A 20027-nucleotide genomic window follows, 5' to 3' on the forward strand; every position below is an offset into this window, starting at 1 on the left:
TAAACGCAGGAAACATGGTCATCAGTTATGGACATTTTCTGTCCACACTGGCAACGTTTAAAGCCAGATTTGGCTTTTTCCAACATTTTTATCCAAAATAGCAATACAACTATATGTATAAAATATACAAAAACTACCACTAACACACACTATAACAACTTTTAGTTAACTGGTGAAAAGAAAAGGAATTACCAGTAAAAAATTCTGACTAGAGCCCCGACAGAAAAAAGGAAAAATGGCCGAAGGCCTAGGAGCAGCCGCTCCCACGACAATCTAACACTAATTTAAAACAAGACACACACCTAACACTACACTAATACTAGTACTATGTAATCCTAATAATAAAACTCAACAATTCTAACTATTTTAGAAAGATATATACACACATACACACACACATATATATATATATATATATATATATATATATATATATGCAGCGGCAAACTAGATCTGAGGGTTAGCAGCAGGGGATCATGGGATAGGGACTGTGCCTTGAGCTTCTCTTAGACGCAGAGCTTGGAATGTGGCAGACTCCGAGCCGAGGGAGCGGCTCCGAACCCGTGTGTAAGAACAAACGGCGAGATCAAATAACTTCACGTTATAATTTTACACAGTAAAAAAGGAAGGAAGATTATTTGGGAGAGAGGATAGCACTAAAGAGATGGAAATATTTCAAAGGCTATAAGTTACACAAGTAATAAAATTTTAACTTACAAAGAAGCTGCTACACTTGCGAGCATACAGTGACCACATCCATATGCCAAGGCAGCAAACGAGATCGGAGGTATGTTAGGTGACTACGGCATTATGATTAAGGGAGAAGCTCGAAAGTTTGTGTTCTATGAGCTGGAAGAAGTAGCAGAGTCGAGGATCAGATATGAACAGAAATGAATGACTGAAAATGACATTAGATCATTTTTTTAACTTTGAAATTTTTATGTAAAACTTTTGAGAATTTTTTTTTTGGGGGGGGGGGGGGCTTTACAGGATGGTTAGAGGGAGAGAAGGGGGAGGGGGGGTGAAAGAACAAGATTGGCATTTTTCTTGGTTTACCCTTGACCCAAGGCAGAACCACCTTTCATTGAGTTTCCCTGCCATTCTTGTTTGCATTGCTGCTTCACAGATGTTTGCTGAATTTGTTTAAAGGGTCTTTCCATAAAGCAGACAAGGACGGAAATGAATGGGAGACTGGAAAAGCTATTTACTTCCTGAATGACTTTGCCCTTCAAACTTTTTCAAGACTAACAGAAGTCCCAAAGAGCACTTCTATCTAATGGGGCATTAAGGATTATTGCAGTATCATTTTCAGGCATATTTAAGCCATACATACCTACACATTGCAGCTGCTCAGAACACTGCAACTAGTCCATTTTCAGTCCTGTCAGGGCCTTGAGCTGTTGGCTTTCCAGAGAAATACTGAGGGAGCTGAGCCTAGACCTAAATTCACTTTTGTCATACAAAACAGTACTACAACAACTTAATGTGGGACTTCCCTAAATTAAGCAGAGTGGAAATTCTTGAATCAGCCTACCACATAGATTTTCTCATGTCTTGGAAAAAAGGAAAAAGTAACAATATCTTTCTCACAAAAGTGGAAGGTTTTTCTATTTAAACAAGCAAATCACCAAACTACAGACAACATAAGCAAGGATAGAGTCCGGTTAAAATCAATGGCAAGGAAGTTCTGATTTCTGGCCCCTATACTTCTGAATTTATATCACCAGACCCTTGAACTTCCTCAGACATATGGAAGGCACCCTAAAGCTTTCTTATACTGGATAGACATCTGATCCTTACAATGACAGGGACAATACTCATTTTATTGTGACAGTAATCTGATGATGAATGTACCCAGTTGGTCTTCATTCAGCCCTTTTACCCTAAACTGAATTTTATTTTCAACTGCATATTTAAATTCCAGAGAATATATTTAATTCAAGGGTACACAAACAATACTTTTCACCCTCATTCATGAACTGTTCTGCTAGAAGAAAAGTCTCAAAAGTTATTTTGCAAAAGGCCTCACTGTCCAAATGGATCAGTGCCCTTATGCCCCATTAACTTAAGCTAAAACAGCTGCATCTACTAATACCTATTTTATATTTTATTCTTAACCGCTGGTTGTCTTTTCTGGTGCTACATCCATTCTCTCAATCAGTCTGTTCATTTCTCTTACTGCCTATGTCCTCTCTTACATAACAGCAGTCTCTCACCCTATTCACTAGCATTATGCCACTCTCTCTGAAACACCTGGTTCTTGCTTTCACTTGGTAGAGTGCACACCTACGCAAAACACTACTCTGCAGGCAGAGTACGCCTCTTCCTGCTGCTCTTCTGGCTTCAGATGCACTGATATCCCTCTATGAATCTGGTTCTTCACTTAGTGACTTTGCAGAAACCTTAGTTTCAGCTCTTGAATCTCTGAAACATCTATCACCTCTGCCATGGAAGCACTTCATATCCTAATTCATCCTCATTTAACATATGCATTAACAATGTCTTCCAAATCTCCTATCATGATCTCCATTACACTAACACCCCACCACACTGCAATTTCTCCAGCTGCTTCCACAATGTTTCAGTTCTAGCAGCTGTCAACTACCTCCACTACTCTGGGGACTAGCAGTAGCCCTCAGGCATTACCTTCTGCATGAAAAAAGTAGAACTTCCTCAGTGCCCTGACAACATTTCTCCTGGTTAGTATGAATTCTATCACAATTCTCCTATGAAAACCAGCTGCTGAAACTAGGACTATCCCTATCCACAAACTCTAAAGTAAATCCAGATCAGACCAGGTTCAGTTAACAGACCATCTCAGCACATTAAAAATCTCACCTTTGACTTCTTTTTTCCTGCAATCTGCTGACTCTGCCCATCTTGAGTTTGTTGGGCAGCATCACTTCCCACAGCACCATGTTCTGAAGATGATTCACCATCTGGAACAAAAAAACTTAAGTTGCTACATTACGCACAAGCAGAGTTCTAGTCTACCGATCACATCAATGAAATATGCCATTATCCATTAAATCAGATGTACAGAAAGCAGACCACAAAACTCAAATCTGTAAAAACAAAAGTAAACCACATTCATTGCTAGGTCTGCCTTCATCTTAGATTATATGCAGCAATCTCTTTAAATTACCTTTACAAACTCATTAATTGTAAAAGCTTTGGCATTTCAATTTACTTTTCAGTAAGAGAATGAAATCTGAAGACCAGTTACACACAAAAAAAAGTAGTTATGTACTCACCATAATGTTCCATCTGAGTTGTCAATTTTCATGTATCCTCAATGGATGGGCTTGGCTCAGACCCCTCAGAACCAACTCGACCACTTGCCAAAGCTTGTGGACACCTAAACTCTTGTTTCCCCCTTTACCCAGAATGCACCTGGCTGAAAACCTTGGATCGAGTTTGCGGACAGAATAATCAGAAGCAGCACAAGGAAAGGAAAGTTTCATGTTCCCAATGCAGACTATGTCTGGGTCCATCACTATTGTAACAATAAGCCAGATTATGAAAGAGGGTAGAGACCACTCGTTTCTCCAAAATAATTAGGTAGGGGGGTGAAGGGCGGGGAGTTGAGGATACATGAAAATCAACAACTCAGATGGAACGGTATGGTGAGTAGATAACTTCTTTATCTGAAGTTGTCAATTTTCATGCAATCAGAGTCCCCAGCTATTTTGTTTCCTGGGTGAACTAATGAAGGATGTTCCAAGGCACCATTCATCCAAATGATGCTCTACACCTGGAAATCAAACAGGGGTTTTAGCCTATGTTGCTGCTGCATGTCATCCATGATGCTCTAGTTTGAAAAATGGCTGAAGTAGCTACAGCCCTTGCAGAATGAGCCTTATGGGGTTCTGAAAGTTTAACATCTGACTTGGAGTAGGTAAAGGTAATACAGTTTGCCAACCATTTCGCTAAAGTAACTTTGGATACAGCTCTTCCCAAATTGGAATATGAGGAGGAGATAAAAAGCTGGTCCGATTTTCTGGTCTTTTGTCCTGTGTAAGTAGAAACTTAACTGTCTATGTACATCCAAAGAATATAAACAACGCTCTCCTTTGCTAGAAGAGTTTGAGAAAAATACTGGCGAGTTAATACATGGATTTACATTGTTCTGAGAAACAACATTTGGCAGGAATGAAGGGCTGGTTCTTAGTGAAACTCAATCACTGTCAAAGACTAGATATGGGGGTTTAAAGGACAGGGCTTGAATCTTTGAAATTCTTCTAACAGAAACGAGTGCCAGCAACAGAATAGTCTTCCAGAAAAGGAAAGAACTATTGTGTACACTTACCATAAATGTAGATGTTAGAGTGTATTCACTGTTGCAGTCAATACATTACAGTTATCCTGCCGGCAGATTGCCCTCAGTCGGCCTGAATTCCAAAGTCTTGGGTCCTGTGTCGGTTGCTGTCGCCTCTTCCCTGACGTCAGGGGTATAAAAGATGCAGCAGACGCCATTTTATTCAGTTTTTCTTGCCCCAAATGTCAGCTGCCCCCAAAAGGGTATGCTAAAATTATGTAAATAAAACATACATGCACCAAAATAAGCTTTATCTTCATCTATAAGCAAATACACCACCTAGGTTGTATAGATTAGAGAAGTAAAGATAAGTTCCAGCAAAAATAAGGGGGATGGCGGGTGGGTAACCTGGACTGCAACAGTGAATACACTCGAACATCTACATTTATGGTAAGTGTACACAACTGTACTATGTTCTTCGTGTTTCACTGCTGCAGTCAATACATTTGGGTTGAGTCCCAAAGCTATGGTTGGGGGGCTGGAGCTAAACAGCATTAGGAGCGGCTATGAGGCCCTGCAGAACTGCAGTGGCAAAGCCTGCCCTGGATTTAGAGTAAAGAGGCAGATTGTAATGTTTTGTAAAGGTATGCACTGAACTCCAAGTAGCAGGCTCTAAAATGTCTTTGGTTGGTACACCCCTTAGAAAGGCTGCAGAAGTGGCTGCAGCTCTGGTTGAATGTGGCCTAATGCCCTTAGGCACTGGTTTGCCATGGTGTGAGTAGCAGAAATGAATGCAATGACCTACCCACTTTGAAATAGTGTGCTTGGAGATGGCCTTTCCTTGTGATGCTGTGGCATATATGCCACTAGTAATTGTTCTGTCTTTCTGAAAACTTTAGTTTTGTCCAAGTAGAATCTAAGTTGTCTGTGTACACCCAAAGAATGCAGAATTTTCTCCCCCTTGTTCTGTGGATTGGGATAAAAAGTTCGCAAATGAATTGTTTGGTTAAGGGCTACACTGGATACCACATTAGGCATAAATGTAGGGGTTTGTTCTCAGAGAGACCCTGTCTGGATAAAAAATGATGAAGGGTTCCACCACAGCCATGAGAGCCTGTAGCTCTGAAACTCGTCTTGCAGAAGTTATTGCTAGCAGCAGAGCTGTTTTCCAAGATAAGAACTTTATATCCGCAGTAGCAGCTGGCTCAAAAGGAGGTAAGGTGAGTTTTTCCAAGACATAACTGAGGTCCCATTGCAGGTATTGGCGTTCTCCTTGGAGGCCTTAAGTTTTTGGCTCCTCTGAGGTACTGCCTTAATAAAGGATGAGAAAAGAGTGGTGGCTCTGTATTATAATGAGCCGAAATGGCAGAGGCATGGATTTTAATTGATGAAAAAGATGGGCCTTTGTCCAGCATCTCAGTTAAGTATTGCAAAATCTGAGGAATACTGGGGACAGCTGCATCAGTTCCTTGAGCTTGGTTCCAAGCGCAAAATCTCTTCCATTTCCCAGCATAGGATTTTCTAGTACTAGGCCTTCTGGCTTCTAAAATGACATCCATCACAGCTTTACTGAGAGGTGTGGTTTGTATGGCTACATTATCCGCCATGCTGCCAGGTTTAGGGTCCTGAGTTGGCTGTGCAGAATCTGATTGTTTTGCAGGGACAGTAGATGAGGTATTTGAGGTAAGGTCCAGGTTGGGCACTGGGACAAGTTCCTTAAGGTCGGATACCAGTACTGGCGTGGCCAGTCTGGAGCAATCAGAATCATTTTTGGTTTTTCCTGCCTGACCTTTAGGAGTACCTTGGGGAGGAGAGGCAGTGGAGGAAAGGCATATACGGACAGGTTAGTCCAGTTGAAAGATAAGGCGTCCACTTTCCAAGCTTGTCTGTGATAAGTCCTTGTGCAGAATCTTTTTAGTTGATTGTTTTGAGGGGAGGCAAATAGATCTATGTCTGGGCATCCCCATTTCTTTGTTATCATGCTGAAGACTTGTGGATCCAGGTGCCACTCATGGTTATCCATGAGATTTCTGCTTAGTTCGTCTGCCAGAGTATTTTCCTTTCCTGGCAAGAACTGTGCCTGCAGATGAACTTGGTAAGTCAATGCTGTGTCCCATAAAGCCATGGCTTGTCTGCACAGGGGATAAGAATGAGTGCCCCCCTGCTTATGTACCACATGACCGTGGTGGTGTCTGACTATCAGTTGTTGTCCCGGATGAAGTAGGTCCCTGAAGGCTGTCAGGGCATTTTGAACAGCTTGCATCTCTTTTTGATTTATATGTAGATGCTTTTGGTTTGTGGACCAGGTGCCCTGAATGCCTCTTCCTGCCATGTGCGCCCCCCAGGCATAATCTGAAGCATCCGTCGTCAGGCTCTGCCTGGGGCTGGGGGTAGTGAGAATGGCTGTCCCTTGTTTTGGTGACAAGCCTTTGTCCACCATCAAAACTCCTGTTGCAGGCAGAGAATTAGAGTAATCATTGTTTCCAGGGTGTGGCAATGTTGCGTCCAGACACATTTTAGGTACCATTGAATTTTCCTCATATGCAGTCTTGCATACAGAATTAGTAAGATGCAGGATGCCATGAAGCCCAAAGCATGCAGAATTTTTCTTGCCAATAATTGGGCCTTTGTTGCCATTTCCTTGAAACAGGTAGTCAGTTGCCTTAGTTTGTCTGGAGTGAGATAAGCCATCTGGGCAGTTGTATTTAAGCTTGCACCCAGGAATATTATCTCTTGTGAGGGTACTAGTTTTGATTTCTTTTTGTTGACTATGTACCCTAGATGTTAAAAGTCTTATCACAAACGTCAGATGCTGTAGTAGAATGTCCTTGTTCTCTGCTTGTATGAGACAGTCGTCCAAGTAAGGATATATTTGTATTACTCTTTGTCTGCAGTAAACAATTATTGGTGCAAGGCACTTTGTGAAGACCCTGGGCACAGTAGATAAGCCAAAGGGCAGTGCAGAGAATTGGTAATGCTTTGAGACAGCCTTGAATCTGAAGCATCTTCTGCATGACTGTCTGATTGGGACATGCAGGTATGCCTCTTAGGTCTAAAGTCACGAGCCAAGCCTTGCTGCCCAGCATGGGCAGAAGCTGCTGTAAGGTCAACATCTTCAATTTTGGTATATCCAGGAAAGTGTTTAGAATAGACAGGTCCAGTATTGGTCTCCATGCTTTGTCCTTTCTGGGTACCAAGAACAGTCCTTGAGTAAAATCCTTGTCCCTGCTCTTGCTGTGGCACTTGAATGGCCCTCATGTCCATGAGAGCTGCGACTTGTTTTTAAGCCTCTGCCCATTGATTTTTTGGCAGGTCTGGCCAACCGTTTGCCCTTTGCAGGGTATGGAAATGAAACTTGTAGCCTTGTGACACTATGTCTAGAACCCATTTGCCCTGGGTTATAATGTGCCAATTTTCAGAAAAAAGTGCTAGTTTTCCCCCTAAGGCTGCTGCCAGAAGATACGTGCTTGGTGCAGGCAGCGGGAAGTCATTGGGACTGTTTCCTGTATGATTGAGCTTTGTCTTCTCCACCTTTGGAGGTAGGAGCACTCCACTGCTTAGACCTGTAGGATCCTTGTGGCTGTGAACTGCCTCTAGGGCTTCTGGATCTGCCCCTTTGAGGTCTGAGACTGGAAAGGACCAATTCTTTGTAGGCCAGTGTCTGCTAAATCTAGGTGGCTGTACCTGTAAGAAATCTTTGACCGTTTGCATAGATTTAGCTTTTTCCTCCATTTTCTTTAACACCTCTTCTGCCTTAACACCAAACAAGGTATCATGTTGTAAAAGAGCACCTAATAATTTTGCTTTAACATGGTCAGGCAGATTTTGTTCCTTTAACCAAGCATGCCTCCTAATGACAGAACTCGTAACAGAGAATCAAACCCACATTGCAAAGTATGCTTTCCAACTTGTTCAGCTGCATGCAATAAATCCTGCATTACTTTATTTTCTGCACATTCAGAATTTGCCATAATTTTCTGTTTAAGCAGTGTCATGATATATTGCTGATATTTGAGCATATGAAACTGGCAATTTAAGGCCCTTATAGCCAAAGTAGCAGATGTGTAAATCTTTTTTCCCCATCTATCCAGTGCCCTAAAATCCCTGTCAGAGGGGGTAGGGTTTTTTGCAGTAGAAGCCTTGACCCCTTTTGGACCCTGAGAAATAGTTTCTGGGTCTGCACTAGGGTTTTTGAAAAGGAATTTATGAGAGTCAGGGACCCTGTAGTATCTGTCCGGCTTAACAGGAGCTGCAGGTAAAGAGTCAGGGGACAGATTAGACTCCGAAAACACATCATCTACAATGTCAAACACAGGGGGAATTTAGATTCTGAAAAATCTTGGCTCTCCCAGTGGAAGTGCTCCCTCATGGTATGCAAGGTTTCCCCCAAAAGAGTAGTCCTCAGGAGGAGAAGCTGAAGGAATTGATTCTTCAGCATCAGAATCCTCATGGGGGGAAGAGAATATTCAGGATCAGAAGAGGAATCAGAAGAAATGGAAAACTGATCTGAAGGATTCATATTCTGTCTCTTGCCTAGGCCTCTTATCAGGAGGGGGATGGGAATCCCTAATCAAGGTAATCAAGTCTTCAACCATTTTGAGCATCTGTTTTTTGGGCATGGAGGCCTGTCCTTGTGCCTGGTGAACTTGTTTCTTTGCCTTTAAAGGTGTTTTACTCTTTGAAGTCGGTTTAAGATACAACTGTTTAGGTCTGAATACACCCTCAGAAGCAGATGCCTGCACAGCGGCTCCGGACCCATCTGAGGGAATAATGTCCGAGGCTCCAATACCTTGAGTTTCCAGTGGCCTGGCCGACTCCCGTGGGAGTCGGTAGCGGCCTGCGACTGTAAAGTAGCGGGCGTCCAGGGGCTGCGAAAGTGCCTCATTGAGAACTGGCAAACTGGCGACTTGCTTAGGAGAAGCTTAGTCGGTTTTGGACCTCGGTTGCCTGTCTTTTTCTTTGCGTTTTTAATGAACTCCGACAGTCAGATGACTATCAAGACATTGTATAATTAAATCTTCGCCCAAAACAGCTTAATGCAAAATTGTACCGACACTTAATAGTGCGTTGGTTAAACCTACCACAAAACAGACAACTAGCAACGTAGTGGGCAGGGCCTAGGCAAGGAATACACTAAGAATGAAAGTCCTTATGATGTATTTGCTTCCCACAAGAAATACAATTACCACCTTTTCTGACATCGGTCTGGAGCAAGAAAAAAGTTTTCCCAACGGGGTGCTTAGCGTTTAATGAAGACTTCGGATCTAAAACTCGAACACGAAAATCTCAGGAGTCGGCCAACCAGCACTTGCGAACTGCTTCTGCTTCGGGCACCGCACGGCAAGAAAGACTGAATAAAATGGCGTCGGCTGTATCTTTTATACCCCTGATGACCTGACGTTAGGGAAGAGGCGACAGCAACCTACGCAGGACCGAAGACTTTGGAATTCAGGCCGACTGAGGGCAACCTGCCAGCAGGATAACCCAAATGTATTGACTGCAACAGTGAAACACGAAGAACATCTTGATATCACAATCGTGGGCTGGTTCAAACAGTTGCTGGGTAATTGCTTATAACACTAAGTTGAGGTCCCGGGGCAGGGGTCTTTGAAGGGAGGACAAAACAGAGTACCATTCAAGAAGACCTTACAGAGTTTGTGAGATGTAACTGAAGACTATTGGAAGCTAGCATGGAAGTTGGAGATGGCTGCTAGTTGGACTTTGATGGTGAAAGCAGAAGCCCCCCTTATCAAAAAACAATGCCAAAAATCTAAGTATTACATGAATTGGGGCTGAAAGGGTTTCAATATTGCTCTGCAGAGCCCAATTTACAAACATTTTCCATTTACTAGAACACAGCTTTTGTATGGATGGTTTATGAGAGAAAATAGTAAACGTCAAACAGGAGATGAGAGCATAGTTTGTCTAGCTACTACTGGACGTGTAGAAACCAAGCTGTCAGCTTGAGATTATAAATGTCGGGGTGAACCCTGCCTGTCTGATGAGACAGGAGATACGGAACTGGATCCAAGGTTGTTTGATTAGATGAGGCCAAAGGAAAGGGAACCAAACCTGTTGAGGCCAAAAGGGGGCTATGAGGATGACTTTGCTCTTCAACCTGATGGCTTTCTGCAGAAATTTGGGAATCAAAAGTACTGGTGGAAATGCATAAAGGAGACCAGGGGGCTAAATGTGTAGAAGAGCATCCCTTGGGACTTAACCCATTGGGGGAGTAAGGCAAAATAGCTGCTGCATTTATTGTTTATAGGAGAGACAAAAAGATCACAGCAAGGCTGGCCCCATGATTGAAAAGTTCTCTCAGACATGCACTGAAGGACAAGAATAAGGGAGAGGGGAGGCTGGCAAATCATAAAACAGGAGCTGACAACATGCCTTTGCAAAACAGCTGTAAAAAAACCAGCCCTATAGAAGAGAGTAGATAGGAAGGTGATAATGCTTAGAAAGTATGCACTGGAACTCCAGTAGCTGCTTCCAAAATATCCCTTAGTTGCCACCCCCGAAATGCTGTTGAAGTGGCAGTAGCCCTAGTGGCAGTCTGACAAATATTTCATTTCAGCAGCCTCTTGAGCTCAAAGGAGGGGTGCTGCCAGTTTCCCACACAAATCAAATCCAAAGCAGGAGTAGGAGCGGAGCTGGGGGGGTCTTATATTCTTAGCCTCTAAGAAACTGCTTGAACAAAGGATAGACGAAACAATGGTGGGTCACAATCATAGTGAGCTGAGATGGCTGCAGCATGAATCTTGATGGAAGAAAGGACAGACCTTGTCCAGTAACTCAGGAAGATATTGAAGAGCCCTGTCGAGGAAGAGAGTGAAGCTTGCTTGAGATTGAGCAGAGGACCCTGCTGGGATATCAGATGAGCGGAAGGTTAGGTTAATGGAGGCTGGAGGCTCTTTACTCTCCTCAGTAGAGAGGTACCAGTGTTGCGAGGCCAATCTGGAGCTATCAAAATCATCCTTGGCCTGAATCAGGCAGTCTAGGAGAATAGCAGTGGGTCAGGCTGGCAAGAAGCCTAAATATGAGCCATTAGAAGTCTTTGTAGCTGCTGTAAGCTAGTGGAGATAAGCAGCAGAACAATGCACGTGGGCTGTAACAGGGCCTGAGGGCTTGCAGAAGAGCTGATAAACTTGAGATCAGCTTGATGATGCAGAAAGGGGTAAAACTCAGGTAAATATACATCCAGGTGAGCTTCTTGAGAGGTAAAATCAGCCAGGGTGGATAGGATTGCCAACTTGGGAATGTGCCTCCACGTGTCAAGGAGATGAACTTCCAGTTCCAGATCTCCAATAGTTCCCTAGGCCCAGAGTGAGGCACGTGTTCCCCTTCAACATGACTTCAGGAAGAATAAGAATTCTGAGCCCCTTTCTCTGACACAGAGAGTCTGAGTAATTAGTTCATTTCCCAAAGGAGAGGAGAATCCCATAACTTCTGGCAGAATTTAGACAGTTGTCCTGAAGTGAAGCTGCCAGACGATCCTCTACTGGCAGAAGAAAGGAGCAGGCCCGGCTTCCTGTTCTAGGCTGAAAGAACCCCTGCACTGAGCCTCTGGAGACCAGGTGACCCCTGGCCTAAAGGGTCTGTTCGCCTAGCCTCCACCCCTTAGCCTAGACTACATAAGGCACCTGGAACCAATTTCAGGACAACCTTACCCCTAAACTGCCATTTCTGCCCCAAAAGGCTGAGAGCTAAACGCATAGACTTTGCTTTGTCCTCCATTTTCTTTAAAACTGCTTCCAACTGCTTCCCACTGCAAAATCCTTCAACAAATCGCATCCAAATCCCTTTGCCAGGCATTGTCTTAACATGCGTCAGCAAAGCCAGAATCCCCAACCAGCGGCACACAAGTGAAGTGGCACACAGTGGCAGCCACATTGCAAAGGCCTGCACCCACTGAGCACACAAACTAAAGAAACATTGCAGACACATTCAGACACATAACCAATCGCCTTAAGTCTCAACAATCAAACGCCAAAGACATCCACCTATTTTTTCAATTCTTACAAAGGAGATGATTTTGATATTTCAGCATGTGAAACTGACACAACAGTTTCTCACCCATGCTGTCTAGAGGTACTTGCTTACACTTTCTTACTACCACCTATCTAGCCTGCCCACAGATTTTTTAACACCTTTTTAACCACAGAGAGGCTTTAACACTTTAGGCCCCCTGAGACAGTTTCAAATACTTATGAGCTTGGGCACCCTATGACTACCTATGAGGTTTAACAGGAGCAGGGAGGCAAAGGTTCAGCAGAGCAGAAGCCTCTGCAAAAAACATCTTCCACCATTCAAAAACACATTCCACAACACCAACAGCTGGGAGGGAGGTAAAGCTATGGCCCAAGCTGGTATAAAAACTCCCATCCCCTTCTCAGCCTCCTGGCCTTCCCATTTAAAGTGCTCCCTAATGCCCTCCCTCTCTGAATGCATGAAAATGAAATGAAGGAGAAGCCAGGAAGGAGGAGTGGCATCATCATCATCATCAGAATAATGAGGATACCTCTCTGCAAAATCTTAGAAGATTTCAGAAGCCCCTGAACCCTGCCTTGTGTGGTAGGATAATGGATCTGCTTAATTTGTCTATCACACTGGACGTCCCCGGAATGTGCATTGTTTTGAGAAAGTGGTTTGATGAGATCACCCACTGACACACTCTTAGGGATTCTTGACACAGTGGGTAAGACTTGGTTCCTCCTTGTTTCTTGACATACCAGACCACTGACGTCATCTGAATTGCAATCAATCCGCAGGGAAGAGCATCCTGAAATGCTTGCAATGCCAAAAAGAACTGCCCTCATCTGTAAAACGCTGATGTGTAATGAGGCCTCTATACAGGACCAAGTGCCTTGGACTGTTCTTCCACTGCAATGCCCCGCCCCAGCAGGGAGGTGTCTGTGGTCACTGTGGCCTTGGGCTAAGGGAAACAAACGTTCAGAGTAGATTTTACGAGGACAAGTCCAGCATGCTAGATCTTTCTTACATGCATTGGTGATGGAAAATGGGAGTGGAAATGGGATGGGAAAGTATCGACTACTGTGCCGCAAGTAACCACTGTAGAATTCACAAAGTATCTGGCCAGGGATACAAGAGTTATTGATGCTGCCATGGAGCCTAATGTTTGGAGGATCAATTTGGCAGGCACTTTGTTTCTGCTGATTACGGTTGAGACATGTCTTTGAATTGTTAGTAATCTTTGAAGAGAGGCCATAGTGTTTTTTTTATTTAACACAGCACCTATGAATTCAAGGGCTTGGGTAGGCTCCAGATGACATTTTTCATAGCTGACTTGTTGCCAAAGAGGAGCATGTTTGAAGGACCTTTAGTCTGGCTTCTACAAGTTGATGCCTGGTTGTGGCAGTGATGAACCAATCATCTACATATGGAAACACGCGGAATCCATGCAGTCTCAAGTGAGCTGCTACTACTGCCATGCATTTTGTGAAGACCTCGGGACTGTGGTGAGACCAAAGGGCAGCACTCTGATTTGGAAATGACTGTCTCCCAGCTGGAGGCACAAGAACATCCTGGACTGCCTGGGCATTTTCATATGACAATACAAGTCTTGCAGGTCTATGCAGTACATCCAGTCACCCTTTTCCAAAAAAGGAAGAATGTACTGAACTGTGACCATCCGGAATTTGGTTCGATGAACTGATTGGTTTAATTTGCTGAGGTTTAGACTAGGTCGCTAGCCCACTGTCTTTTTTGGCACTAAAAAAAATCCTGATTAACTTCTGGATCCTATCTGGTCTAGAGGGACTTCTTGGATGACTTGCTTTTCTAGCGACGTTTGTATTTCTAGGGCTGCTTGATCCATTTTATTGGGTGGAACATCTGGGATTTTTTTGTGGGAGGATGGATTGGTTGAAAAGGGTGTAATATATAACCTCTGGATACAATTCCCTGTACCCATTTTGTCAGATGTTATCAGTAGCCAGGCTCTTTGGTGCAGGGAAAAATGACCCGACTGTCTCCAGAGGAAGGCAATCAAGCCTCAATTCAGGAGTGTTGGAAGGGTTTACCAAAGAATGAAATCGCAGAAAAAAAGTTATGTACTCACCATAACGTTCCATGTTATGTTGTCCATAATCTCACCTTCATTCTTGATGGTTGGGTTAGGAACAGAGCATTGGTTCCGACTCGGCCGCATACTAAAGCTCGGGAGCTTTCACTGGCTCGAGGCTACAACCTGTCCCAAGATGCCTAGTGACGGTTACCCAGATCTCATTTGAGACAACTAATCATTAGACTATGTAACCCAACGCAATTACAACAGATCCCCTGCCCATAATTCCTAAGGCATGAAGGGAATCAGGAATTTACAGCCAATTTCAGAAAAATTCCTCTCGATCCTCCAGGAAGGGGGAAGAAAGGGTGGGATGCAAGAATGAAGGCGAGATTATGGACAACAAACATAGAACATTATAGTGAGTACATAACTTCTTTATGTTATGTTGTCCTATCTCGCCTTCATTCTTGATGGTTGGGACAGCGTCCCCAGCACCTTTTTTCTCAGGTGACTCAAGGGAATATACTCTTCAGAACAGTGGAACCAAAGGATACCCTGTTCCAAGAGGCCACATCTACTTTGTAATGAGTGATAAAGAGATGAAAGTTAACACATGTAGCTGCAGCACAAATTTAATCCAAAGAGAGCCCATCTTGAAAGGCAGTGGAAGTCTACATAGCTCTAGTCGAATACCCTCAAATTTTTCCCAGCAGCTCTTTATTGTGAGAGTTATAGACAAATAATTGTGTCTGTAAGCCATTTTGTTGAGGTGACTTTTGAAACTGAAGCTCCTTTTCTGTTTTCTGAGAATGAAACAAACAGTTGGTCAGATTTTCTAAAATCCTTTGTCCTATGCAAGTAAAAACGTAACTGCCTATGTACATCCAATTGGTGAAACTTGCATTCTGACTTGTCATAACTGGGGAAAAATACGGGTAGCTCAACAGACTGATTTAAATTGGCCTCAGAACACACTTTTGGCCGAAAGGAAGGATTTATCCTGAGACAGAGAGAGACTGTCTTTGTGGAAAATCAGATAGGGAGGACCGACAGAGCTTGCAGTTCTGAAACTCTTCTAGCGGAAGTAATGACTGTCAAAAAGATGGTCTTCCAAGATAAGAACTTGAGTGGGTAAGAGGAGGCTGGCTCGATTGGAGGGAGAATTAAAGAGGATAACACCAAATTTAGATCCCAAGGAGGTGGTGGTTCTCTTAAGGGAGGTCTGAAAAGGAACGCAACTCTCAAAGGCTTTGCATAATCTATGGGACATATTAGATCCACTGTCTCCTACGTGGCAGTTTGGTATAGCAGCTAGTTGTATTCGTACCGTGGCTGCCGCTGCACTCTGATTAAAGGTTTCTGTTAAAAATTCCAGAACTGCTGATATAGGGGTTGTGAAGGGGTCTATATGGTTCTTTAGCCCAACAAGAAAACCTCTTCCATTTGCTTGCATAAAGTTTCCTAGTTGTAATCTTGTGTGACGAAACAAGAATGTGTCGCACTGCTGGGGATAGTTCTAGAAGCCTAGCTAAGATGGGAAGTAGAGTAACCAAGCTGTCAGCTTGAAGCTTTGAAGAGAGGGGTGGGGCATTCCTGACTGATGAGTCAGAATATCCGGCACAGGGTCCAGGATCCAAGGCTCCTCCTGAAGATGGGGCCATAGAAAGGGGAACCATATCGGACGAGGCCAGTAAGGAGCAATGAGAATCATCTTGCAATTCAATGACCTGGCTTTCTGGAGAACTTTGGGTATTAATGGAAACGGGGGAAATGCATAAAGAATCCCAGGGGCCAATCGTGAGCAAGTGCATCCCTGGGTGACTCCCTTGGAGGGGGGGATTCGGGCAAAGTAGCTGCTGCATTTGGAGTTGATGGATGTGGCAAAGAGACTGCAGCAAGGCTGGCTCCATTTGCAAAAAATTTGGTTCACAATTTCCTGATTGAAGGACCGCTCGTGAGGCATAAGTATTGCCCTGCTTATCCGGTCTATCATGTTGGATTTCCACGGGATATGCATTGAAGTCCGAAAACACTGAGAAGAAACTGCCCATTGTCAAAACTCTCTGAGCCTCTTGACAGTGGGGGTAGGATCTGGTTCAGCCTTGTTTGGTGATGTACCACACCATGGACATTGTCTGTATTGCAATCGTACCTGTTGGAAAAGAGCTTTGGAATGCTTGCAACGCCAGGAGCACTGCACTCATCTCTAGGACAATGATGTGCAAGTGGTATTTGTGTTCTTGCCAAGTCCCTTCGACAGTCGGTCCCAGATAATGCCCCCCCATCCTATCTGAGAAGCGTCCATGGTCACTGTAGCTAACAGGATGGGGGAGAACAAATGGTCTGCCTATCGTTACCCGAGTGGACTGAAGCCACCACTGTAGGTCCCTCTTGCAGGTGTTCGTAATGAGAATTGTGAGACATGGGCAACTCCTGCATGGACCACTGAGCGAAAAGTAGCCAATGTAATATTCTCATGTGTAGACGCGCCAGTGGGACTAGTGTTACTGCAGCTGCCACTGACCCCAGAACCTCAAGGACAAATTTTGCTTGCACTTTTTTCTTCATGAGCAATATTGACACCTGATGGCATAGCGTTTGAACTCTTTCCTGAGGCAGTTTTGCCACCAGGTCTTTTGTGTTTAAGTCTGCCTCTATAAAGGTAATATGCTGTGATGGCAACAAGGCAGATTTTTCTAAATTTATAGTAATGCCCAACTCTGAGCAGAGATGAATGGTGGTGTCACTTATCCTGGTTAGTAGATGCTCGGTGGTGGCAGTCATGAGTCAGTTGTCTAAGTATGGAAACACCCAGAATCCTTGATGCTTCAGGTGAGCCACAACTACTGCCATGCATTTGGTAAACACTCTGGGGGCTGTAGTAAGACCAAAGGGCAGAGTTCTTAAATTGGTAATGACTGGCTCCAAGCCAGAAGCATAAATATCTTCTGGAGCGCCTGTCCATCTTTATATGGTAGCATGCATCCTGAAGATCTATGCAGCACATCCAATTGTCTTGCCCCAGAAAAGGGAATATAGACTGCAGTGTTACCAAATGGAACTTCAGTTTTCTTTACAGACTTGTTCAGTCTGCTAAGATCCAAAATTGGTCTCCAGTCCCATCTTTTTTGGAATTAAAAAGAACCTTGAGTAAATTCCTGATCTGATTTGGTCTGCGGGTACTACTTGGATGACTCTTACTAGCAACCTTTGAATTTCTAGGGTTGCTTGATCCCTCTGACTGGGTGGTATGTCTGGGATAGACTTTGATGGAAGGGAGAAAGGAATGCTGTATCCCCTGGATATGATGGACTTTACCCATTTGTCTTGAGTCATGTCTAGCCAGATTTTTGGGCACAGTGATCATCTCTCCCCAACTGCCTCCAAAGGTCGACAGGTGGGCCTCCTTTCAGGAGTGCTGGAAGGGTCCACCCAAGAACGTATCTATCACTCTGATTCTCTGGACCACTTCTGCCGCGAGGGCGGCATCCTCCGTTATTTCTCCCTCTGCCCCTGGGGGAAAATTCACCATGAGCGTCTGGCGAGCCTCCTTTGCATTTCCGGAACACATTTTTCCACCCTTCTGACCTTTGGGATAAGGTCTGGTAGGGAAGGAGAAACTTACTTCCATGGCAGACAGAGTCTTGCCATCTTGCTCACTCCTGATGACAGTCTCTTTCACTTTTGGCCCAAACAAGGACAAGCCGTCAAACTGGGTGTCAATAAAGGAAGACTTCAAAGGTTCAGCAAACTCACAGATGCATCCATGAATGTCTCTTCAGAGCTATTCCTGTGCCTGCTGCTTTGCTCGCTCCATCGGCCGCATAAGAAATGAGGTGCATGGAGGAGTTAGAGAGGTTAAGGTCGTAAGCTGAGAGCTTATCTTGTCAGATACCCCCCCCAGTTGTAGCACCTTGGAGGGCATCTCATAGCTCCTTGAGGAGATCTCTCTGAAGATGAGTGAAATGGGATAAGTAATTCAGCAACCCAAGAGTAAAGGCTGCTGAAAGGAACATATGCTTCCCGTATCTGTCCATCGTTCGAGAATCCTTATTTGGCAGATGGACAAATGCAAAAGTTTCAGCTAATTCCTTCTTGGCCACCGCCAGCACCATAGCATCTACAGGGACAACTTTGGTCAAAAACTGTCTTCCGGGGCTGTAATGAACTTGCTGGCCTCCTCGGAAAAAGCTCCACCACCTCTGGAGAGCCCCACGCCTTTCAACTGACTACACCCAGGAGTGGGTCGAAAGGCAGACACCCCCAAGAAGTGGAGGGTCGAGAACCAAATGCCTCCTGGTATACAGACTCATCTTCAGAAGGGGAGAGGGTTTTCCAGCCACCTCTCTGCTTCAGGATCTCTAAGATGTCTGAAAAGGAGACATCCTCAGAGGGTGACCATGGGGACCCTTCTGCATCCTGTAAGTCAGTATCAGATGCAACAGACTCAGGGGAGTCTATGGGTTTCTGCTTACAAATTCTCTTCCAAGGGACCTCCTCTTGGGGGATGTTCCGGGGAGGTTTCGGAAGAGACGGTTTCACACATTGGGGCATCCTAAGGCATTGGTTCTCTACACTAGGGCAGGAGGGGTGGTGTACAGGTTGACAGTGGCCCTTTGGGGGGGGGGGAAGTAGCCGGAGCCAAGGGTGGAGCAGTCTCGGAGGAAAGCACACTAATCACCTCGAAGGCACCACGATCCTGGGCCGAGAGAGCCTCTGGCTCTGAGGAACCAGGAGATCCCCCCACCGGCAAGGAGGATGGCTCCAAGGCTGGTGTGGGAGCCAAACTCACTTGCACCGAAGCCTCGAGTGGGAGAGTCGGATCCGACAAGGGTCCGGTTTGACCCCCCTCCCAAGAACTGACGAAGGAGTTTCGGCACCCAGACCCCTCGATGGATGACAACATCAAAGTGGTCGGAGCAGAGATTGGCACCAAAACTCCAGGAATGGATTTTGGGTACAACGATTCCATCAACAGGACTTCAAGGCACTCTGGCTCTGAACTCGACTGAGTTGGAGGAGGAACTGAAGATAAAGCAGCTACCGGAGTCGGCTCCACGACTGTCTGGGCTGGTGAGAATTTTTGCCAGGGCCGATGTACGAAGCAACCTTCTAACCACCCACTCCACATCATCCTAAAAGCTCCTGGATGACCAAGAGGAATGGGAGGAGGACCTGTGGCTACCAACCACCAATTGCAATAAAGGAGACTGCAGCACTGAATGAAAAAAAGACCCAAGAACGGTGACCGGCTCCCTTTTTGGACTACTAGACGGTTCCGAAAATGCAACTGAAACCAATGTAGACTTTTCCTTTTCGGAACAGGTTTCAGATCCGAAGAACTCAATTTTTCAGGTCTCTGATGGCTCGAAAGCTGGAAGAAATTTTGGGCGATTTGTCTGAAGGTTTGGAGGCCCAAGTCCCTTCAACAGCCAAATCAAAAGGCCCCTTTAACAAACTCCGAAGAATTAACTTGTTTTTCCGTTCCTGCAGGACCCTTGAACTAAACGCACGGCAAATAGAACAGGAATCCTGCAGGTGGATGGCACCTAAGCAATACATATAACTAGTGTGTCCATCAGTGATTGAAATTTGTGTGTGAGCAAGAATCACACTTTTTAAAACCGGACTGCTTAGCCTTTTTAGACATCCAGCCACTATCAGCAGATGTTCACAACCAGCAGTGAAAGTCACCAAGTTAGTAAAAGTTTCACTCAAGTGCAAGGAACCACACTAGAC

The 20027-nt window shown here is 44.6% G+C and overlaps 1 protein-coding gene across 2 annotated transcripts in view; it reads right to left on the bottom strand.

The window, feature by feature from the left end:
• LOC122809322 (RNA-binding protein 10-like) overlaps positions 1–20027 on the bottom strand; it is a 1914178-nt gene that overhangs the window by 625965 nt on the left and 1268186 nt on the right. For both annotated transcript variants that reach the window (XM_044080723.1, XM_044080722.1), the window contains exon 15: positions 2839–2939. In XM_044080723.1, coding sequence (XP_043936658.1) covers positions 2839–2939 — 101 coding nt within the window. The remainder of the gene's footprint in view (positions 1–2838; positions 2940–20027) is intronic.

The sequence above is a fragment of the Protopterus annectens genome, chromosome 8.part0 (genome assembly GCF_019279795.1).
Source record: "Protopterus annectens isolate FY-2018-M chromosome 8.part0, PAN1.0, whole genome shotgun sequence".
Classification (NCBI taxonomy): Eukaryota; Metazoa; Chordata; order Ceratodontiformes; family Protopteridae; genus Protopterus; species Protopterus annectens.